Below are 19,684 nucleotides of genomic sequence, written 5' to 3'. Positions count from 1 at the left end.
GATTATCTCACGCCTTGACTACTGCAACTCCCTCCTCACCGGCCTACCCCAGTGCAAACTCTCCCCGCTTCAGACCATCCTGAACTCAGCTGCCAGACTCATCCACCTCACCAGCCGCTCCACCTCTGCCACCCCCCTCTGCCTCTCCCTCCACTGGCTCCCCATTGCCCAACGCATTAAATTCAAATTGCTCACCCTGACCTATAAGGCCATTCACAAGACTGCTCCTAACTACCTCACCGACCTGATTCCCAGGTAACACCCTACCCGTACCCTTCGCTCTTCACAGGACCTCCTTCTATCTTGCTCCCTGGTCTCCTCCTCCCACGCACGACTGCAAGACTTCTCCAGGTCCTCCCCCATCCTCTGGAACTCACTACCCCAATCCACCAGACTGTCACCTTCCCTCCTCACCTTCAGGCGCTCCCTGAAAACCCACCTCTTCAGGGAAGCCTACCCCACCCTCACCTAACAGCCGCTGCCCTTCCCTCCTCCTACCACTCCATCCCCCACAGCCATTTCCTCCTGTACCACTACCCCCTCCCTCCTAGATTGTAAGCTCGAAAGAGTAGGGCCCTCTTACCCCTCGTGTGCTGTTTGATGTTACTGTACTGTTTCATGTATTGTCCCCCCCTCTATTGTACAGCGCTGAGCAAACCCTTTGGCGCTATATAAACTAGATAAATAAATAAATAAATGTCACACAGACCTACCAATGGAATCTACAAGTGGCTGTTTCAACACAACATCAGGAAACCAACCCCAAGAAAAGCCATGTTACCATCGCTGGAGTGCATGTAGATAGGAAGTGGCTGCAAGGAGGATAGTCCTCCTAATAATACCAATGATGGTGCACTACTCCTCCTCCTACTGACTACCAACCCTGAGGCGATATTTTTCTCACTGATGCAGGTCCCAGGACATTTTCAACCCTCCCTGGCCACAATCCGGACAACTAAAGTCAGAAATGTAGTAAACTAGCCCTTTTATTTAAAAAGTTTGAAGACCCCTGATTTAGGGTTTACATCTACTTTATTTACTAGTCCACACAGAAGTGATATTTGAATTGCAGGGGGAGCCATCTGCTGGTTTCCTATGCCTCTTGGGAACATCAGGACTGAGATCTTCTGACCATAATTTCTAGCTTTTTTCCCACCCACCTTTCAATGGGTTTAGAGTTTTGGATTCCTGACTCTGTTCCCACCAAACTAGAAGTTGTAGGGGCTCCCACCACCACGAGGTCTTCTTAATTGAGAAAATGCAAATTATTCTCTGAATGGCATCTGTGCTGAGCAGCAAGGCAGTGGCCCGGCACAGGAACTAATGGAGTTCACTGGAGTAGTGGTGTAAACACAGACAAAATAGAGGGTGCACCAGCCTCGTGCATTACCATGAAACCCTTTTATTCCAAGTGTATAGACTCCAATGTTCTCACAAACCTGAATGACAGCAATCATGTTATCAATCCAGCCCAAACTGGCAAGCGGTACTCATCCAACTTCCCTTGAAACGTGTAAGCTACGTCCATAAAAATGAGCACTGCTTGCCAATTTGGACTGGATTGATTATATGCTTGCAATCATTCAAGACATGCCCAGAGCTCTGAAAGAAGAGAATAAGTGCGGGGCATACATGACAGGGTGGAAGTAAAACCTGGCAGGATAGGGTTAAGGTGCTGTTGATATATGAAAATAGAGCACACTTACCAGATTGGAGGAGTGAACGGGGTGATGGGAGGAGCTGAAGACAGTAAATGGTGGGGTGGAGTGAAGGGTGTCAATTGCAAGCTGGAAATAATCAGTGGAAAGTCCCTCACTCCCTACCCTGGTAATTGGAATTGCATGGTTTGGAGGAGGTGGGGTGCGGTTGGGGGTCCTTGACGAGGGTCTAAAAACTTGGTATATTGGTAAAACGGTGGGACCCATCTCAGGTATGGAGTCCTCCGCTTGGTCTGGTTCAGTTTAGACTGACTGGGGAGGTAAGGTTGGTAGGGGTCTGTGGTCAGTTAGGATAGTCCTGGCGGTGTTTGACTGCTGGGGATAGAACCTAGCTTAATGGTACCACGGACTCCAAAATGGTGTCGTCAAGGATTCGTAACTTTTCTTGGAGCTGGATTGTTTAGAACGGTGAATGTTTTTCTTGTTATTATGTTTTTTGTTTAATAAAAGGGCAATTCTGCCATTTACTAAATTTTGGGTGTTGGTGTCTTCATTTAAGGAAATAGAGGGTGGAAATGGGGGGCAGCTTTATAGTGGGCATAGACAACAGGTGTATCTGAACAACCCTAGTCATGTTTGTTAGTATATTGGAGCTTATACAGTTGGAATGAAAAAATGATCTCATGGTAATGCTCAAGTCTGGTGCCCCCTCTCTTTTGTCTGTTTTTGGCCTTTGGTCTATGGATCTCTCCTGTCTGAAGTGCGCAGTTAGGCCTATGCATTGCAAAGTTCCTCATGGCTGGAAGAGGAGCGCAGCCTAGGACAACCTCTATGGACTCGTACTCTTTCACCTGTATCAGTGACATTTTTCTTTGTGTCACTAGACTAGTGGTGTCCGCTTCAGTGATTTCCAGCTTCTAGAGCAGCAATGGGCAAACTACGGCCCGGCGGACCTTTTAATCCGGCCCGCGGAGCTAGGCTCCTCTCACAGTCCGCCCTGAAGTCCCCAAGTCCCCTCTGTGTCAATTCACTTACCTTTGCTCCGCGCGTTCCTCTCGCCGTGTCCCGCGCCGTTCCGGTGTAGCATGAAAATCTGTCTCCTATGAGGATCTGTCCCCCTCGATGCATGTGCCGGAGATCGCCGATTGGCTGCTAATGCCTGAAACTGGCACATGCGCAGATACGTCGAGGGGGACAGATCCTCATAGGAGACAGATTTTCATGCTACACCGGAATGGCGCGGGACACGGCGAGAGGAACACGCAGAGCAAAGGTAAGCGAATTAACACAGGGGGGACTTGGGGACTTAATATGGGGGATGAATTACTATATGGGGGATGAATTACTATATGGGGGATGAATTACTATGGGGGATGAATTACTATATGGGGGATGAATTACTATATGGGGGATGAATTACTATGGGGGATGAATTACTATGGGGGATGAATTACTATATGGGGGATGAATTACTATGGGGGATGAATTACTATATGGGGGATGAATTACTATATGGGGGATGAATTAATATGGGGGATGAATTACTATATGGGGGATGAATTACTATATGGGGGATGAATTACTATAGGGGGGATGAATTACTATATGGGGGATGAATTGCTATGGGGGATGAATTACTATAGGGGGGATGAATTAATATGGGGGATGAATTAATATGGGGGATGAATTACTATATGGGGGATGAATTACTATATGGGATGAATTACTATATGGGGGATGAATTACTATGGGGGATGAATTACTATATGGGGGATGAATTACTATATGGGGGATGAATTACTATGGGGGATGAATTACTATATGGGGGATGAATTACTATGGGGGATGAATTACTATGGGGGATGAATTACTATATGGGGGATGAATTACTATATGGGGGATGAATTACTATGGGGATGAATTACTATATGGGGGATGAATTACTATATGGGGGATGAATTAATATGGGGGATGAATTACTATATGGGGGATGAATTACTATAGGGGGGATGAATTAATATGGGGGATGAATTAATATGGGGGATGAATTACTGTATGGGGGATGAATTACTATATGGGGGATGAATTACTATGGGGGATGAATTACTATATGGGGGATGAATTACTATGGGGGATGAATTACTATGGGGGATGAATTACTATATGGGGGATGAATTACTATATGGGGGATGAATTACTATGGGGGATGAATTACTATATGGGGGATGAATTACTATGGGGGATGAATTACTATGGGGGATGAATTACTATATGGGGGATGAATTACTATGGGGGATGAATTACTATAGGGGATGAATTACTATATCGGGGATGAATTACTATATGGGGGATGAATTACTATGGGGGATGAATTACTATAGGGGATGAATTACTATATCGGGGATGAATTACTATATGGGGGATGAATTACTATGGGGGATGAATTACTATATGGGGGATTAATTACTATGCTTACTATGGGGGAATATTACTATACTTACTATGGATGACACATACGCATAATTCATCTACTCTTGGTCCGGCCCCCGGGTCCAATATATGAACCCATTGCGGCCCTCAAGTCAAAAAGTTTGCCCACCCCTGTTCTAGAGGGATCCCCCAGGTATGGAACATACATACTTACATTCGATCCAAGCTGTAACTATAAAAAAATGCCATACCTGGAATGCATCTTTCTTTTATCTCTTTCTAGCATCTATAAGAAAATAAAATTTAATTTTCCTGGGTGGACTGTCCCTTTATGAAAATTAAGCATTTTTATCAAAATATCTGTTCTTTTTCCAGCCTGGATACTTTTTTTTAAGTAGATCTAAACCTTAACGGGATAGCATGTACTTAGCTAAAGCTCTGTGTATCATAAACAATAGCCACATTTTATTCTTCATAAAATACTGTTTCACCTTTTTTTTTGCATTTCAAACCTGCTGATCTCCTCCAGCTGTTTTCGATCGCTTCCTATCTACATACACTTGCTCCAGCATCAGCTGCACATCAACGCTCTGGAACAGCTAGTCACTTATTTTCTCCATCAGGGGGAGCATGTGACAGAGTGACAACCCAGGAGCACAATTGGGAGATGGTTGTCACTCAATAACAGGAAGTACCTGAACAAAGACTTTCATGGGCAGAGCAACAGTTATTGTTTAACCACTAGCCTACAGGGCACTTATACCCCCTTCCTGCCCAGGCCAATTTTCAGCTTTCAGCGCTGTCGCACTTTGAGTGACAATTGCGCGGTCATGCAATACTGTACCCATATGAAATTTTTATCATTTTTTTGTGACAGATAGAGCTTTATTTTGGTGGTATTTAATCACCTCTGGGTTTTTTATTTTTTCTTAAACAAACCAAAAACCACTGAAAATTTTGAAAAAAAATTTTTTCTTAGTTTTTATTATAAAATTTTGTAAATAAGTGATTTTTCTCCTTCACTGATGTGCGCTAATGAGGCTGCAGTGATGGGCACTGATAAGCTGCACTGATGGACACTGATAGGTGGCACTGATGAGGAGGCACTGGTAGGTGGCACTGATGGGCATTGACAGGCATCACTGATGGGCACTGAAAGGCAGCACTGATACATGGCACTGATAGATGGCACTGATAGGCAGCACTGATAGGCGGCACTGACAGGCACTGAGAGATGGCATTGATTGGCAGCACTGATAGGTGGCACTGATTGGCATTGATAGGTGGCACTGATGGGTGACACTGAAAGGCAGCTCAGATGGGCACTGATATGTGGCATTGATGTGCACTGGTAGGCACTGATATGTGGCATTGATGTGGCTCTGATGGTCACTAGCACAAGACACTGATGGACAATGACAGGTGGCACTGCTGGGGCTACACTGATCATCAGGGCACACTGATCATCAGTGCCCTGATGATCAGTGTACATGTCCCCTCCGCGGAAAGCCAATTACCGGCTCTCCTCTCCTCTCGAGCTGTCAGCGTGACAGCTCGAGAGGAGAGAAATGCCGATAACCGACATTTCTCTGTTTACATGTGATCAGCTATGATTGGACACAGCTGATCACATGACCGAGTCGACATCTTCGGCTCTTTCCGTGATTGGTGATCCGCTGTGTTCGAGGGACACAGCGCACTGCCGATCACCGCACTGCACGCTCCCTGAGCCACGCATGCGCGGTGATAATGGGAGGACGTAATATGATGTCCTATCAGAACGAGAGAACTGCCTTGCGTCCATCATATTACTATATGGCGGGCGGGAGGTGTTTAAATATTAAAAATTAAAAATATTAAAGAATAAGTAAACTCAACGTTTCATATTCCTGATATGTGGCTGCTGTACCATGTACTTGTATGAAAAAGTATCCTGTTCCCTTTGTATTAATTCCTTTGTGTCTAATCCATGGTGTTCCTGCCAGTCCCTCTGTTTTCCTATTAAAAACTGACCACACTAAGCAGGAGACCACAGTGTGGTCAGTTCTCTAGCTGTGCTGACAACTCAGCCTGCTCTCCTCCAATGATCAGACTTGTCCTGACACACCCTCCCCCACCCTTGCACAGCCATTCACTGGGAACACCAGTGTGCTGCTGTTTCTCCTCCCCCAGCTCTCTGAGCTCCTTATGCAGCTGAGAACAGAGGGTATGTGATTACTTATTAAAAAAAAGGGACAAAAAGGTATTTGTAATTTGTTTTATATCTCTATACAAATGTTTTGCTTTCCATTTCTTTTTTGAACTAAATGGGTTGTTTTACAAGGTGAGGGTTCACAATATGATGAATCACGTATGAGATTTTAATGATTGGATCAGTGATTAGATTTCCAAAAATTATAAGGCAAGGTTTAGGAGTCTAAACCCACTGCTCCTCTGAAAGGCGACCTGCATTCAAATCACTTTTTAGAGGTGATTGACAGCTGGTGAGGAGGCAATGTGACACTTCCTCACTGCCTGTTTTAAACCCGTTTTTCCCAATGCTGCCGCACGTGCTTTGCACAAGATTGTGGGACATTTGCGTAAATAAATTGCTGCAGCCGCAAAGTACCATGTTCGAACCATTGCATGTGAACAACCCCAAGGGGAGACAGTTGGGGGGGCAAAAAGTGCGGTTCAACCTTGCGTATTTAACACCCCCCCCTCCAAACAGACATCTAAACTTAGCCTAACTGTTCCCAGTTTTTTTTCAGTGCAATTACGTCAATACAGATCGGAACAGACATGATCCAATAAAACATCGGCTGAGTGGATATTTCATGGTACAAATATATAAACAGAGAAATACACAAATACAAATTTCATGGCTCTTTCCATCTAACTTCCCGTGTCTGGGGACTGGCGGATGGAGCAGGCATTATAAATCTAGCGTGCTTTCCATTGACAATCGGTCCAAAATATGCGGCTGACCATAAATTTGCTGTTTGTTTGTGAAATACTGAATTCGTCTCCCTCGGAAAAGCTGGCAGACAGCGGGATATTATAGAGAAACACGACAAGAGGTATAGATTGCAGCACAATAAGACGGATTACGGTGAAGCAGAGCGACGGACTTATCCAAATAACGAGGTGAAATGACAGCTAGATTGCCGGGTAGCCTGGCGTGACCTGTCCTGCGCTGAAAACACAGGAAGACGACACTAATTTGCACCGCAGCCGGCGAGGTTCCAAGTCAGAATTCCAGCCGGCAGATTCTGAAACCCAACAGAATGTTCAGCAGGAGGATAATGATCTGCAGTGGGGAGATAACAGGCTTCGTGAAAAAAGCTGGAGAGCAACATATAAAGTGCTGTAACCCGCAGCAACTTAAGTCCTCATACATACGGGACGTTTTTACAGCCGCTGTTTTTGGCTTTTGATGTTTTTTTCTACAGCCAGTAAACCCCCCAGCATGTTATCCTATGTGTCCGTGCACACATAGACTGCAATCAGCGTTTTTTGGCAGGGGCATTTTTTGGCTGGAAAAAAAACTCAGAACTAGTAGGTTTCTAGAGGAGTTTTCAGCTGTAAAAATGCTCTAATGCTGAAAAACGCGGCAAAACCCGGTAAATCATGGCAAACCAGCATTTTTGGATTTTTTCTTTATCAAAAACTGCTAAAAAATGCAAACGTGGAAAAACGCAAAAAAGCGGCAAAACGCCACTGGACGCTAATACAAAAATGCTAAAAAATGCTGAAAAACTCACGTTTTTAATGTGACTTTACACAGCTAACGTTACCAGCGTTATTAAAATGCCCCATGTGCATGGAGCCGAATACAAATGTTCACGTTTGTCTGCAAATGTTGAAAGCATATTTCTGATTGGTTCAACAAAAATAGGGTTCATTTTGAGTCTCCTTTTTATCTTCCAAACTATCTGAGTAGGGGTCACCAGCATCCACCTCTTCCACCTTACTAACCAATCTGTGGCCGCAGTCCCTCTTAGCCAATCCCTCTACTGGCTTCCACTAGTCCAACGTATAAAATTCAAAATACTGCACACAACATATAAAGCCATCCACAACCCTAACCCCAAATACATCACCAACCCCATCTCGAATACGTTTCTCCTCAGACCTTCCTTCCTTCTCTTCAGCTCCCTTGTCACTTCCTCCCATGCTTGCCTCCAGGATGTCTCCAAAACCTCTCCCATCCTTTGGAACTTCTTACCCCAGTCTGTCATGTTATCACCTACCCTGTCTGTCTTTAGGCGATCACTTAAGACTCATTTATTCAAAGAAGCCTAACCCACCTCCACCTAAAAATCTGTACATCAGCTCACCCCCTACTGCTATGACCTTTTGTACCACCACTCTTTTTTGTTTAGATTGTAAGCTCCAGGGGCAGGGCCCTCCTAATCCTTCTGTTGTGAACTGAATTGTAACTGTACCGTCTCCCTTTATATTGTAAAGTGATGAACAAATTGTTGGCGCTATATAAATCCTGAATTATTATTATATTAATATCTTCAACTGCCGGGGAATTACAAGTACCAGAAAGACTGCTTGCATACCCAAATTACATCAACTCTTCCAGTTTCTGGTGTCCAGCAGATATAGCAATACGTATTCCTTTAGGTATTGGTTAGCTAATATTGGCCAAACATACAGTGCAATCCGATTGTACAATTTCTGTGTAATCCCCATCAAGCACCATGTCAATGGGCTTTGGGCTTGTATTGATGGCATGAGCTTGAGAAACTTTTGGGATTACTTATAGGCAGGTGCATTTGAGCTGAAGTTGACCTTCTTTTGACCTCATTTTCAAACCCCATTGACTTGTATGGAAATGCCAAACCTGACTGAAGTGAACAAAAAACTGTCGACGTAGCTCCTTAAAGTGGAAGAAATAATTATAACCATTCTTAAAAATATTAATTAATATTTTGGCCAATAGAATAAATTAAACCCCAAATGTGTCATGAGCCTAAATGTAAACACGGCCTGTGGCACATTTTTTATGCTGCATTTTCCTGCCAGGTAAAAGGACATTCAGAGTAGCTGGGCAAATGTCAATACCCATAAAGATCATCTGCACAACAGTATTGCTCTAAAATCTTGCTTTTATTCAGAAAACCACAGTGTGCAGTACAAAATATAGTTTACGCGTTTCAGCCTACATGGCCTTACTCATAACAGCAAATGCCAATGTACAAGAGGCCTTACCCTCACACTACTAACTGCTGATATAAAGAAGATTGTACAACCAGATTGTAATGGAAGTGGCCAGCTTTAGAATTATCAATAGGTATGTAAAGCAAAGGCCTACTAATCCATTCAATTTATAGCCAATACGGTATGTTGTCACAATACATGGTTGTTGGAAAGCTGAAAAGAGATTGCACCATCAAATTGTAACATGTGGGGCCAGCTTGGTATGTTCATCATGCCTTGTCAGTAATCATGATGGGAGTTTTAGTCCTACAATGCAAGCAAGTTTGATTATTTGTGCAAATATTATTTTTCATAGTGAACAATGGACTCTTATAGCAAGTTCTGCCTAAAACATTACGTTTGAGGGTTTAAAGAGACATAAGGGAAAGTAGGCATCAGAACCTGTTATGATGGCACGGTAAGCTCATAACTATTAGATACCCATCAACACCAAATGGCCAAGTCTCCTTGGGGAGAAAGTGGTAAGGTTAGAAAAACCTCACCCAGTTAATCTTGGTTTCCCCTTGATAAATGATGATGGACATGTCTGTGGGACATCTTCCCCACCTGACTCAAGCAGATCAATACAAGTGGGCAGCTGAGGCAGATGCCTGAGGGTCAGCACCTCGGATTGCTCAGATTGATCAGTTTTAGGGCCGTGGCACATGAGCCTACAAGTACAGCAACATGAATGCACCATCATACATATAGTACTGAAATGCTCCCCAGAATTTTATTACATCCCAAAATGCTGAGTTTGATTAGATTACCTACAATCTTCATGGATAGGGCCATGCAGAGAAATCTCTGTGACTTTACAGTCAGTTTGGAAACTTTCATTCGGTTCTCTGTTCTCCTTTACCAGAGCAAAGATATGGAGCCAGAGACCAGAAAAGGGCTGTACTGCCTCCTAGGTAATAACAATGGGATCACTATGGTGTCCGTTTATGAACCAGCGGTAATAGATCGCTGCTCAGTTCTCCTTCATTCTCGGAGAACACAGTTCTCCTGTGAATGCAGTTTATGAAGCAGTTCTCCGAACGAAGGGAGAACGGTCTCCAAACGCTGGAGAACGGTCTACAAACTCTGGAAAACGGCTGATTTTACTATAATCTCGCGAGATTACAGTAAAAGATCAGTTTACTAAGCAGAGGTAAATTATCTCTGCTTAGTTTTCGGTCCCTCCGATTCTCCAGCTCTGGGCTGGAGAATCTGGAGGGAGAACACAGATCTCCAGTGAAGGGCTGACATGATCTCCTGAGTGTCATAAACTGTGAATGACCAGAGAATAGCTGAGATCCGTTGAATCGCAGCTATTCTCTGTGTCATAAAAGGACACCTATATGCAATAGTGGATGTATATGTATTTCTATTTAATGCAAGAATATTGGGAAGCCTTGACTGCAGGTGATCAGCAATCAGATTCCTGTATGTATAGTCTAGACCAACCATTATCAACCAGGGTTCTATGGAACCCTAGGGTCCCCAAATAGGTGGCTAGGGTTCCTTGAGCTATGGCTAACTGACCTTTGAACCTCTTGTGTCTGCATAGTTCCAGGTTCAACACCGCAATGGCATTCTGACCAACACTGTATGGGGCCATTCTTCCAGCTGACCACCACCAATATAAGGGGCTTTTTCCCAATAACCACATAATGGACTGATCTTATCAGGGGTCCCCTGAGACTTAAACATTAGTTCAAGGTTTCCCTGGGGTAAAAAAAGTTGATAAAGGTTGGTCTAGAGGGTAAGCATCTGCCCCCCCCCCCAAAATGATATTTCACTTATAGATAGAGTCTGTTGGTCATCTGACTTACTGTATTCATTGGGTTCTCTAGCAGGGATAGAGGGAATCCCTTGCAATGACCACAGTAGCCCTGGGATATTGGAACCTGATTTAAGGAAAATCCTAAACGTAAAGAAATATTTAACAAGTAACTGTGTGTAGATTAAAGCCGGTAATCTACTACTAAGCCTAGAAGTGGGCACCTAGATTTGTCTGTACATCTAATTATCTTGTAAAGCTACCTATGAGTACTCAAACCTCAGTTTTCAAACAGTAACTGTACATCCAACAGCTCCTGCCTCGTACATCTCACTATCGGTGTGTGACATCACCCATGACATCTATGGACTAATAGCGAGATGGGATGGGAAAGATATGATTTTGGGATCTATACTTGTAATGAGCAAAATGGAGCGCCATGGATTTTTGACCACCACCCCTGAAGTGCAAGTACTTCTTGATGCATGCTTTTCAATCTTGCTGGTAGTTTCAGAACTTTTACCTGTGCGCAAAGGTTCACGGTAACTCTCCATCATCTACCACAAAACAAGATTAAGCCAATTAATGAAGCAGCTCCGCTTCAGATTTCTACGGAAATAAGGCTTTCCAAAATAACTACATAAGCAACCCAATTAGGTCCATCAATCTAGTGCCATCTGATCTGATCTGTGCAGTAAAAAGAACGATTCCTTTGCCAAATAACTAATATTGGCCAAAAGCCATACACAGCTCGATAAAAACAGCAATGTATGAATTTCATGCCACACTTTTGACACTTGTAGGGGTTAACAGCTGAGCCATAACAAGTTCTCCAGAGCATCAGAAGCACTCATTATCGCATCCAGATATTTCCAATCCATGCTGGAAAATATCTGAGCAAATCGATCCACTAACCTTTTACCCCTCTTCTGCTATCCAAGTCGAAGATTAGATTGTGGCAAGTCTTGGTTGTGGGCGGATGATAGTATTTCATGGTTTGTTAATGGTACCTAAATACATCTAAAGGTTGGAGGCTTCTATCCGATATATCCTGAGTCAATCCAATCTAAGTGCACAGCTAAATCTGGTTGACCAAGACCGTTTCTGTACCACAAGGGAAATGATAATACAGTGATTGCATTAATTAAATCTTTGATATCATCTAATATTATAGTAATAAAATACACTTTTGAATGTATTCTATTCCTTACCTTGCTCCAGTTCTCCAGCTGCAAACTGACACCACTCCGCCAACAATTTGAAAACTAATAAAACTCCAAAAACCAACTTGGTCTTCCTAATCCGGCCCATATCTCCGATAGGATCAAATCTCCTTCCCAGGGGTCAGAGCTAAGAAAACAACGACAGTTTTTTCCTGCGGCCAAACTCCTGAGTCCCGATACATCCAATGGGAACACTTCAAGGAAAAGTTCTACAACCAAATATCAAGGACAAACGTTAAAAGGAACATCTTCATTTGTGAGAACGGCTTAACTTGTCCAAACACAATCCTGGTGCTTAAAGAGTGAAAAGGCAAAAAAAAAAAAAAGAAACTCCTCTTAGTGTCCTTTTATCCTGATCACAAATTACCCTGTGGCAACTGTCAAAGCCAAACAATGAATGAAAAGCAATTAAACGCCTGCTGGGAACTTTTCACAAGACACCTCCAGGCTGCAAGGGGGTGTAGGAGGAAGGGGGTCTTCTGCAGAATTCGAAGACTTTGAGGGTCTGTTATGAAAAGCTAGCGGTACAGAAAAACACAAATTGCTAAATGAATTCTCACCTCATAGCAAACACATGAGTCAATTCCAGGCAGGCGGATGTCGCCGAGAGTTCTGAAGAGGGGTTCGAAGGAGTTAAAGCGCTCGTACTTTACGACTGGCACTACCCATGGAGAAGAAGGAGTTTTTGATCAAGCCCAGTTTTCTTCAGCCCCCCCTTATTTTTTTTTCCCCTTTTCCTATGGCATGCCCTGCCTCTGCACCTTCCCCCTTTATTCTTCACGCCGTCCTATGAATGCACTTGTGTGACAGTGACATAGAGTAGGGTCCCTCAAGTCTTCTGCTGAGGGAAGATTTAGCTTGGAGGCAACTAGCACTCAGCAACACCTTCTCCTCCTCCTCCTGCTCCAGCCTCACCACTGCTGCTGCTGCTTCTCCCACCTTACAAGCTGATTGCTCTTAGAAAAAAAAAAAAGGAAAGCGAAGAAAACCCACTAGCAGGCTGCCTCCTTCCTCCTCCTCCTTCTGGGGAGCTTCCTCCTCCTTCTCAGCTGCATGCTACAGCCGGCTGCCTACAAGGCTCTGTTTACAGCCTAGAAACACACACAAAGCTCAGCTCATCTCTAGGCAGGACACTTGTGAGCACATAGACCCCCCTGGTGCGGACTCACTTCCCTATTAGAATGGAGGTCCCCGCAGTCCCAGCAGTTGTGGGGAGGAGGAAGGATTCAGAGATACATTGTTCCAATCAAGAAGCATGAGGAGTATCACATCCCTCTGTACAGATTCTGCCTGCCGTGGATTGTGTTAGGTTTACACTGTTTGGTAAATACATAGAATGTAGAAATTGTCATGATTTCCTATATTTATTATTTTATTTTAGCAACATATCATTTGCCATTGTAAGGCAAGGTTAACACCTAGGATTCCGCAAATGCGCATTTTTGCATGTTTTTTGTGCATTTTTTCGCATTTTCATGCTCATTCATTTCAGTCGGCTGCCCTACACATGACAAAGGCAGCAAAGTAGCTCATGTACCTTTTTGGGCATTGAGCTTCGTAGGTTTTTCAACTGCACGTCTGGATGCGTTCTGTGCGCATTTTAATGCTTGCCGTGTTTGGGATGCCATTTACAGTGAATGGCACTACAAGCACGACATGCGTTTCCCATGTGCATGTTCACAAAACACTCAGGTGTGAACGCAGCCTTAGGGCTCATTCTTCTATGTGGCAGTCCTTGCTGCCCCTCTAAAAAGCAAGCCACAATGGATCGCTTTTCAGAGAGTGGTTGACAGATGGCGGAGTGATATGCCACTGTTTTAGCTGCACCACAACTGCGTGCACACGGCTGCAGTTGTGGCACGGTACTGCCTGTCAAATGCCAGAGGGTTTTGAAGCCGGCCATATAATGATCAAACATCGTCTGGTTCAGCAGGGACAGGCTGATATTCGATCCATTTATGGGTAGGCAAGTTGTACTGAAGTTGATCTATCGAACTTCAGTTCAACCAGATTCCTGGATTTTTTACTTATGATTACTGCTGGCCGCTATAGCCTCTAACAGTAATCATTTTGTTCTGCCAGCCTAGAAGGCTCCCCACCAGCAGAACACAATAACCCTGAGGGAGGGATTCCCCCATTAACACATTCAGCAACCTGTGGTTGCATGAAAGAAAATCAGATCATACATGGCTTGCCTAATTTTTTACTGCAAGCATGAAGTATCATGCCTGTGGCATGTGTAGAGCCCTGAGCTGCTTTATGTCCTTGTTTAGCTGGGTTGTAAAATCACAGTCCATCCACCTGCTTTTACCACCCCTTGGCTGCCTGTGTAAATAAGCCCTGAATGATTATCAAATTGAAATAAAGCATTTATAAACTCCAATTTGTTTTATTTTCCTAAACATTTATATATCTATACTATGTCCCCACCCCACTCTTTCATATACTGTATGTCTCTTACTTCTCATGGCACGTTCATATTTGGACAGTTGGCTTGGCCCATATTTACACTAAAGAACGCACCAGAACCGCTTTTCACACTTTCAGTGCCGAGCAACGGCACCCCAAATGTGGGAATTAGTAACGGCACCCCAAATGTGGGCATTGGTAACGGCACCCCAAATGTGGGCATTGGTAATGGCACCCCAAATGTGGGCATTGGTAACGGCACCCCTAATGTGGACATTGGTAAGGGCACCCCAAATGTGGACATTGGTAAGGGCACCCCAAATGTAGGCATTGGTAACGGCACCCCAAATGTGGGCATTGGTAACGGCACCCCAAATGTGGGCATTGGTAACGGCACCCCAAATGTGGGAATTGGAAATGGCACCCCCAAATGTGGGAATTGGTAATGGTACCCCAAATGTGGACATTGGTAACGGCACCCCAAATGTGGACATTGGTAATGGCACCCCAAATGTGGGAATTGGTAACGGCACCCCAAATGTAGGTATTGGTAATGGCACCCCAAATGTGGGCATTGGTAACGGCACCCCAAATGTGGGCATTGGTAACGGCACCCCAAATGTGGGCATTGGTAACGGCACCCCAAATGTGTCAAGCAAGTAGCATGTTTTTGATTGCTTCAGAATACGCCAAAAAAGTGCAAGGCTCAAAGTTCAGAAAGCTGCATGAGCTTCTTTGTCACATTTATCGCATGCAGAGCAGCCCATTGAAATGTATGGTTTGCCGTACTCGTGAAGCGTGACAATGTGCAAAAAATGTGCCCAAGCATGAAAGATGAAAGTTGAACCAGAAGTAAACCAATGAATAAGTCAGCGGTCACACCGCTGCGATTTAAAACCATGCAATGTGTGTGCAATTTCAGCATGATTTCTGAAGACTTGATTGCTACGTGTGAAGATTTTTAACAATTTCTTGCAATTTGCAGTGCAATTTCCATTGTATTCTATGTATGTGAAATTGCAACAAAACTGCAGAAAAAGTAATTTAGAAATCACGCTGCAGTAAATCGTACATGTTAAGACACTGACATTCACATTCACTGGATGCGATTTCAGGTGCGATTTAAATTCCCAAATCACACCTGAAATCGCAACGATATGACCGGCCACGCCACTATAATTATTATACAGGATATATCCCAAATGGAAGAAAAATATATTTGAAATATATTTTAAAAATATCCTTCACAAATATATTGACATATATATTTGAAATATGAAAATTTTGGCCATATTCAATATATTTAAAAAAAAAAAAAAAAATATATATATATATATATATATATATATATATATATATATATATATACACACACATACACACACACACATACACACACACACATATACACTGTATGTTGAAATGTGTGTTTTTATTACAAAATATATGAAAAATATTTTTAAAAATACATTTGAAATATACTGTATGTTTTTAAAAATACAAATCTACATTTTTGGACTGCATTTACAAATATATGTTAAAGTGACTTTTTTATATGTTAAAAAAAATCTGAAGAATATATTTAAAAAAATATATATTTTTGAAATATATATTCTTCAGATTTTTTTTAACATATAAAAAAGTCATTTTAACATATATTTGTAAATGCATTCCAAAAACGTAGATTTGTATTTTTAAAGACATACAGTATATTTGAAATGTATTCCTAAAAATATTTTTCATATATTTTGTAATAAAAATGCATAATAACATACAGTATATATATACTGTGTGTATATATATATATATATATATATTTATTGAAATATATTGAATATGGGCAAAATTGTAGTATTTCAAATATATGTCAATATATTAGGGAATATATTAGGGAAGAATATTTTTAAAATGTATTTCAAATATATTTTTCTGCCATGTGGAATATAGCACAACAGTTTGTGCATCTCTTTGCAATGGGCAGCACTGTGGCTAAATGGTTAGCACTTCCACCTGGCAGCACTAGGATCGTTGATTTGAATCCCAACCACGGCACCACCTGGAGTTTGCATGTTCTCCCTGTGCCTGTGTGCCTGTATGGGTTTCCTCCGGGTACTCCGGTTTCCTCCCACACTCCAAAGACATGCTGGTAGGTTATTTGGCTCCTGTCCAAATTGGCCCTAGTGTGTGTATGTATGAATGTGAGTTAGGGACCTTAGATTGTACACCCCTTGAGGGTTAGGGACTGATGTGAATGTACAATATAAATGTAAAGTGCTACGTAAATTGATGGCACTATAGAAGTACCTGAAATAAATAAATATAATGGGAGACAATATAGTTCAATGCAGAAGGAACAGGAGGGTCTTGCTCATGGAGCTTACAATCTAAAGGACCCTGGTGTGGGTGCATATGCAGCGTCCAGGTATCTAGCACCTGGTAAAGGCCCAGGGGCATATTTACCACAAGGCAAACAATGCATCTGCCTAGGGCGGCATCTTTCAGGGGGGCAGCGCCACCCCCCTAAAGAAGGGATGAAGGAAGAGACACACACACAGCATGGGGACCAGGTGGGATCTGAGAGAGGCTGCGGGCTGCTTGATGGTGTATGCAGAGCCTGACTCTTGTTCCTGGGGATGTCTGGAGCTGTGAAGGCGAATGTCTTTTCTCTCACCAGGGTGGTGGGGGGTTGTCAGTGTATGGGGGGCAGTGGTAGTGGAAGGCTCTCTCGGGTGGGGGGCTGGGGTGTTGTTGGTCAGTTTCAGGCACTCCTAATGGGGGAGGGGGTGTTGGTCGGCATCAGGGTCTCTCCGTGGGGGGGATCCAATTTTTGTGTTGCCTAGGGCAGCATGAAACCTAAATACACCACTGTATAGACCAGTGGCGTATCCATGCGCAAATGGTGATATTTCTGAGCATGTGCACAAATGCTGTCAGGTTCTAGCAGATTGCCGCTATACCACCTGGCAGTGTTTGTGTGCACATGTAGAAAGCCTCTGCACAGGTAGAAATCCTCTGCACAGCTAGAAATCCTCTGCACGTGTAGAAACTCTCTGCACGTGTAGAAACCCTCTGCATGGGTAGAAATCCTCTGCAAGGGTAGAAATCCTCTGCACGGGTAGAAATCCTCTGCATGGGTAGAAATCCTCTGCACAGCTTGAAATCCTCTGCACAGCTAGAAATCCTCTGCACAGGTAGAAATCCTCTGCACAGGTAGAAATCCCCTGCACAGCTAGAAATCCTCTGCACAGCTAGAAATCCTCTGCACAGCTAGAAATCCTCTGCACATGTAGAAATCCTCTGCACAGCTAGAAATCCTCTGCACAGATAGAAATCCTCTGCACATGTAGATATCCTCTGCACATGTAGAAATCCTCTGCACAGGTAGAAATCCTCTGCACAGGTAGAAATCCTCTGCACATGGGCACAAGTTCCGCCCAGTTGTGGTTTGCTAACACTAAATAGTAGCAGAGATATGACGTATGATTCTAGGGGGCAGCGGGGCCCAACCTAGCACAGAACAAACATTTTTTTTCATATTTCAGCCGCCTTTTAGCACAAAGTATATAGGTAGGGGTGGCTCCGCTCCAAACAGATTTTTTTGTTTTGGCAGGTACTGTGCTGGTGTGAGGGGCATAAGCAGGGATCTAAGCCCCCAATCTGGAAACTCAAGTTATATTTAAAGCAGCTGGGGATTCCATTCAACATATTTACCAGAAGATCAGGTATGGACTGTAAGAGGGACCGCACATAAAAAAACAAACAATGGTGTAACCCCCCCCCCCCCAACAAAAAATGTATACCCGCAGCTGAATGTATAAAAAGGCCATGGGATGCTGGCTGATTCCACTTACCATATACGACCACGTCTAGCATCCCCTGGCCCACTGTGAACATTCAGCTGAATGGGGCCAGGGACACGTCATTGGTTGTTAGGATGCTGGCAGCCACAGGCATCCTAGCAACCACAGCTTTGATCAGCAAGCTGTCATTCGTTAATGACTGTAGTAATGCAAAAATGTGAAATAAATTGTAGGTGGAGGCAGTGATGGGGGTGATACAGGGGTGCTAGCAATATTTTTGGTAGTGCTATATAGCACACTGTCACTGTATACACTAGGTGCCTCTGCCACACCCCCAGTTACACAGATCACAAAATAATTTACATGGAAAAAGTGATTGGTTGAGCCCAATTGTGCTATACTTGCCCCTACTTATTTCAGCATTTAAAGCCGTATTAAAGTGATGCTAAACACACACTCTTTAATTTACATTATCTCTTCTCTTTCTGTATGTAGATGATGGCACTGTAATTATTTTAAATAAAAAAAAGAAAATCTAAGCACCTTATTCCTAATCGATATACAGCTGTCACATAACCCAACTATTTCCCAGTCTGTCTACAGAAAACATAAACAGGAGTTTTTAGTCCTCTGCTGCTGGTCACATGTTCAAAAACAGAGTGACAGAGTGAAAGAGAGATGAAAAAAACTGCTATTAGGATATAGAGTAAAAATAAATAAATAATATCAATAAACTGTTTTAAACTGGCATACAAATATATATCTGAAACCAAATCTTTGTTATTTTGTGGAAATAACATGGTGTGGGCAGATTTATGCCAGACTGGCTGTGTTACACCCCTCCAGCCTGTGTCTTAGAATAACAGGGAGGTGAAGCCTCCATCAATCAAAATGTTAAATCCCACCCCTATTGTGCTTAGCTGGTTAGTGGGCATGGAAGAGGAGAGAGGGAGTGGTTTGTCATTTACCACTGTGTATACGCCCACATGTGAGACTTTATAGTCACATGGGCTGCTCAGATGTGATACGGAGGAAATGCTCAGCATAGAAAGTTAAAACTGAACATGTGCAGTAGCTGCCAACACTGCTCTGCAAAATCCCCAACTGCATTGGGGACATGGACAGAAGGAGAAGATAGAGAACAGCAGGATCAACCAGTTTTTTTTTTTCAGAATACAGAAAATGAATCCCATAGTGACTGAGTGAGCA

The 19,684-nt window shown here is 43.2% G+C and overlaps 1 protein-coding gene across 2 annotated transcripts in view; it reads right to left on the bottom strand.

Annotated features, from left to right (window-relative positions):
• PLXDC2 (plexin domain containing 2) overlaps nt 1–13,398 on the bottom strand; it is a 696,519-nt gene extending 683,121 nt beyond the window's left edge. The window contains exons 1-2 of one of the 2 annotated variants that reach the window (XM_089693733.1): nt 12,827–13,398; nt 12,255–12,475 (exon numbers count right to left, since the gene is read on the bottom strand). In XM_089693733.1, coding sequence (XP_089549859.1) covers nt 12,255–12,354 — 100 coding nt within the window. In that variant the 5' untranslated portion in view covers nt 12,355–12,475; nt 12,827–13,398. Of the gene's footprint in view, nt 1–12,254 lie in introns of both variants that reach the window. The other variant, XM_089693732.1, reaches the window with a different exon arrangement.
• Nucleotides 13,399–19,684: the final 6,286 nt, after the last annotated feature.

Source organism: Staurois parvus, unplaced genomic scaffold, assembly GCF_062004578.1.
Source record: "Staurois parvus isolate SC_StPar_1 unplaced genomic scaffold, SC_StPar_1.0 ptg000636l, whole genome shotgun sequence".
NCBI classification, from domain to species: Eukaryota; Metazoa; Chordata; class Amphibia; order Anura; family Ranidae; genus Staurois; species Staurois parvus.
Note: the sequence above shows the minus strand (reverse complement) of the source record. Positions and strands in the feature narration are given on the sequence as shown.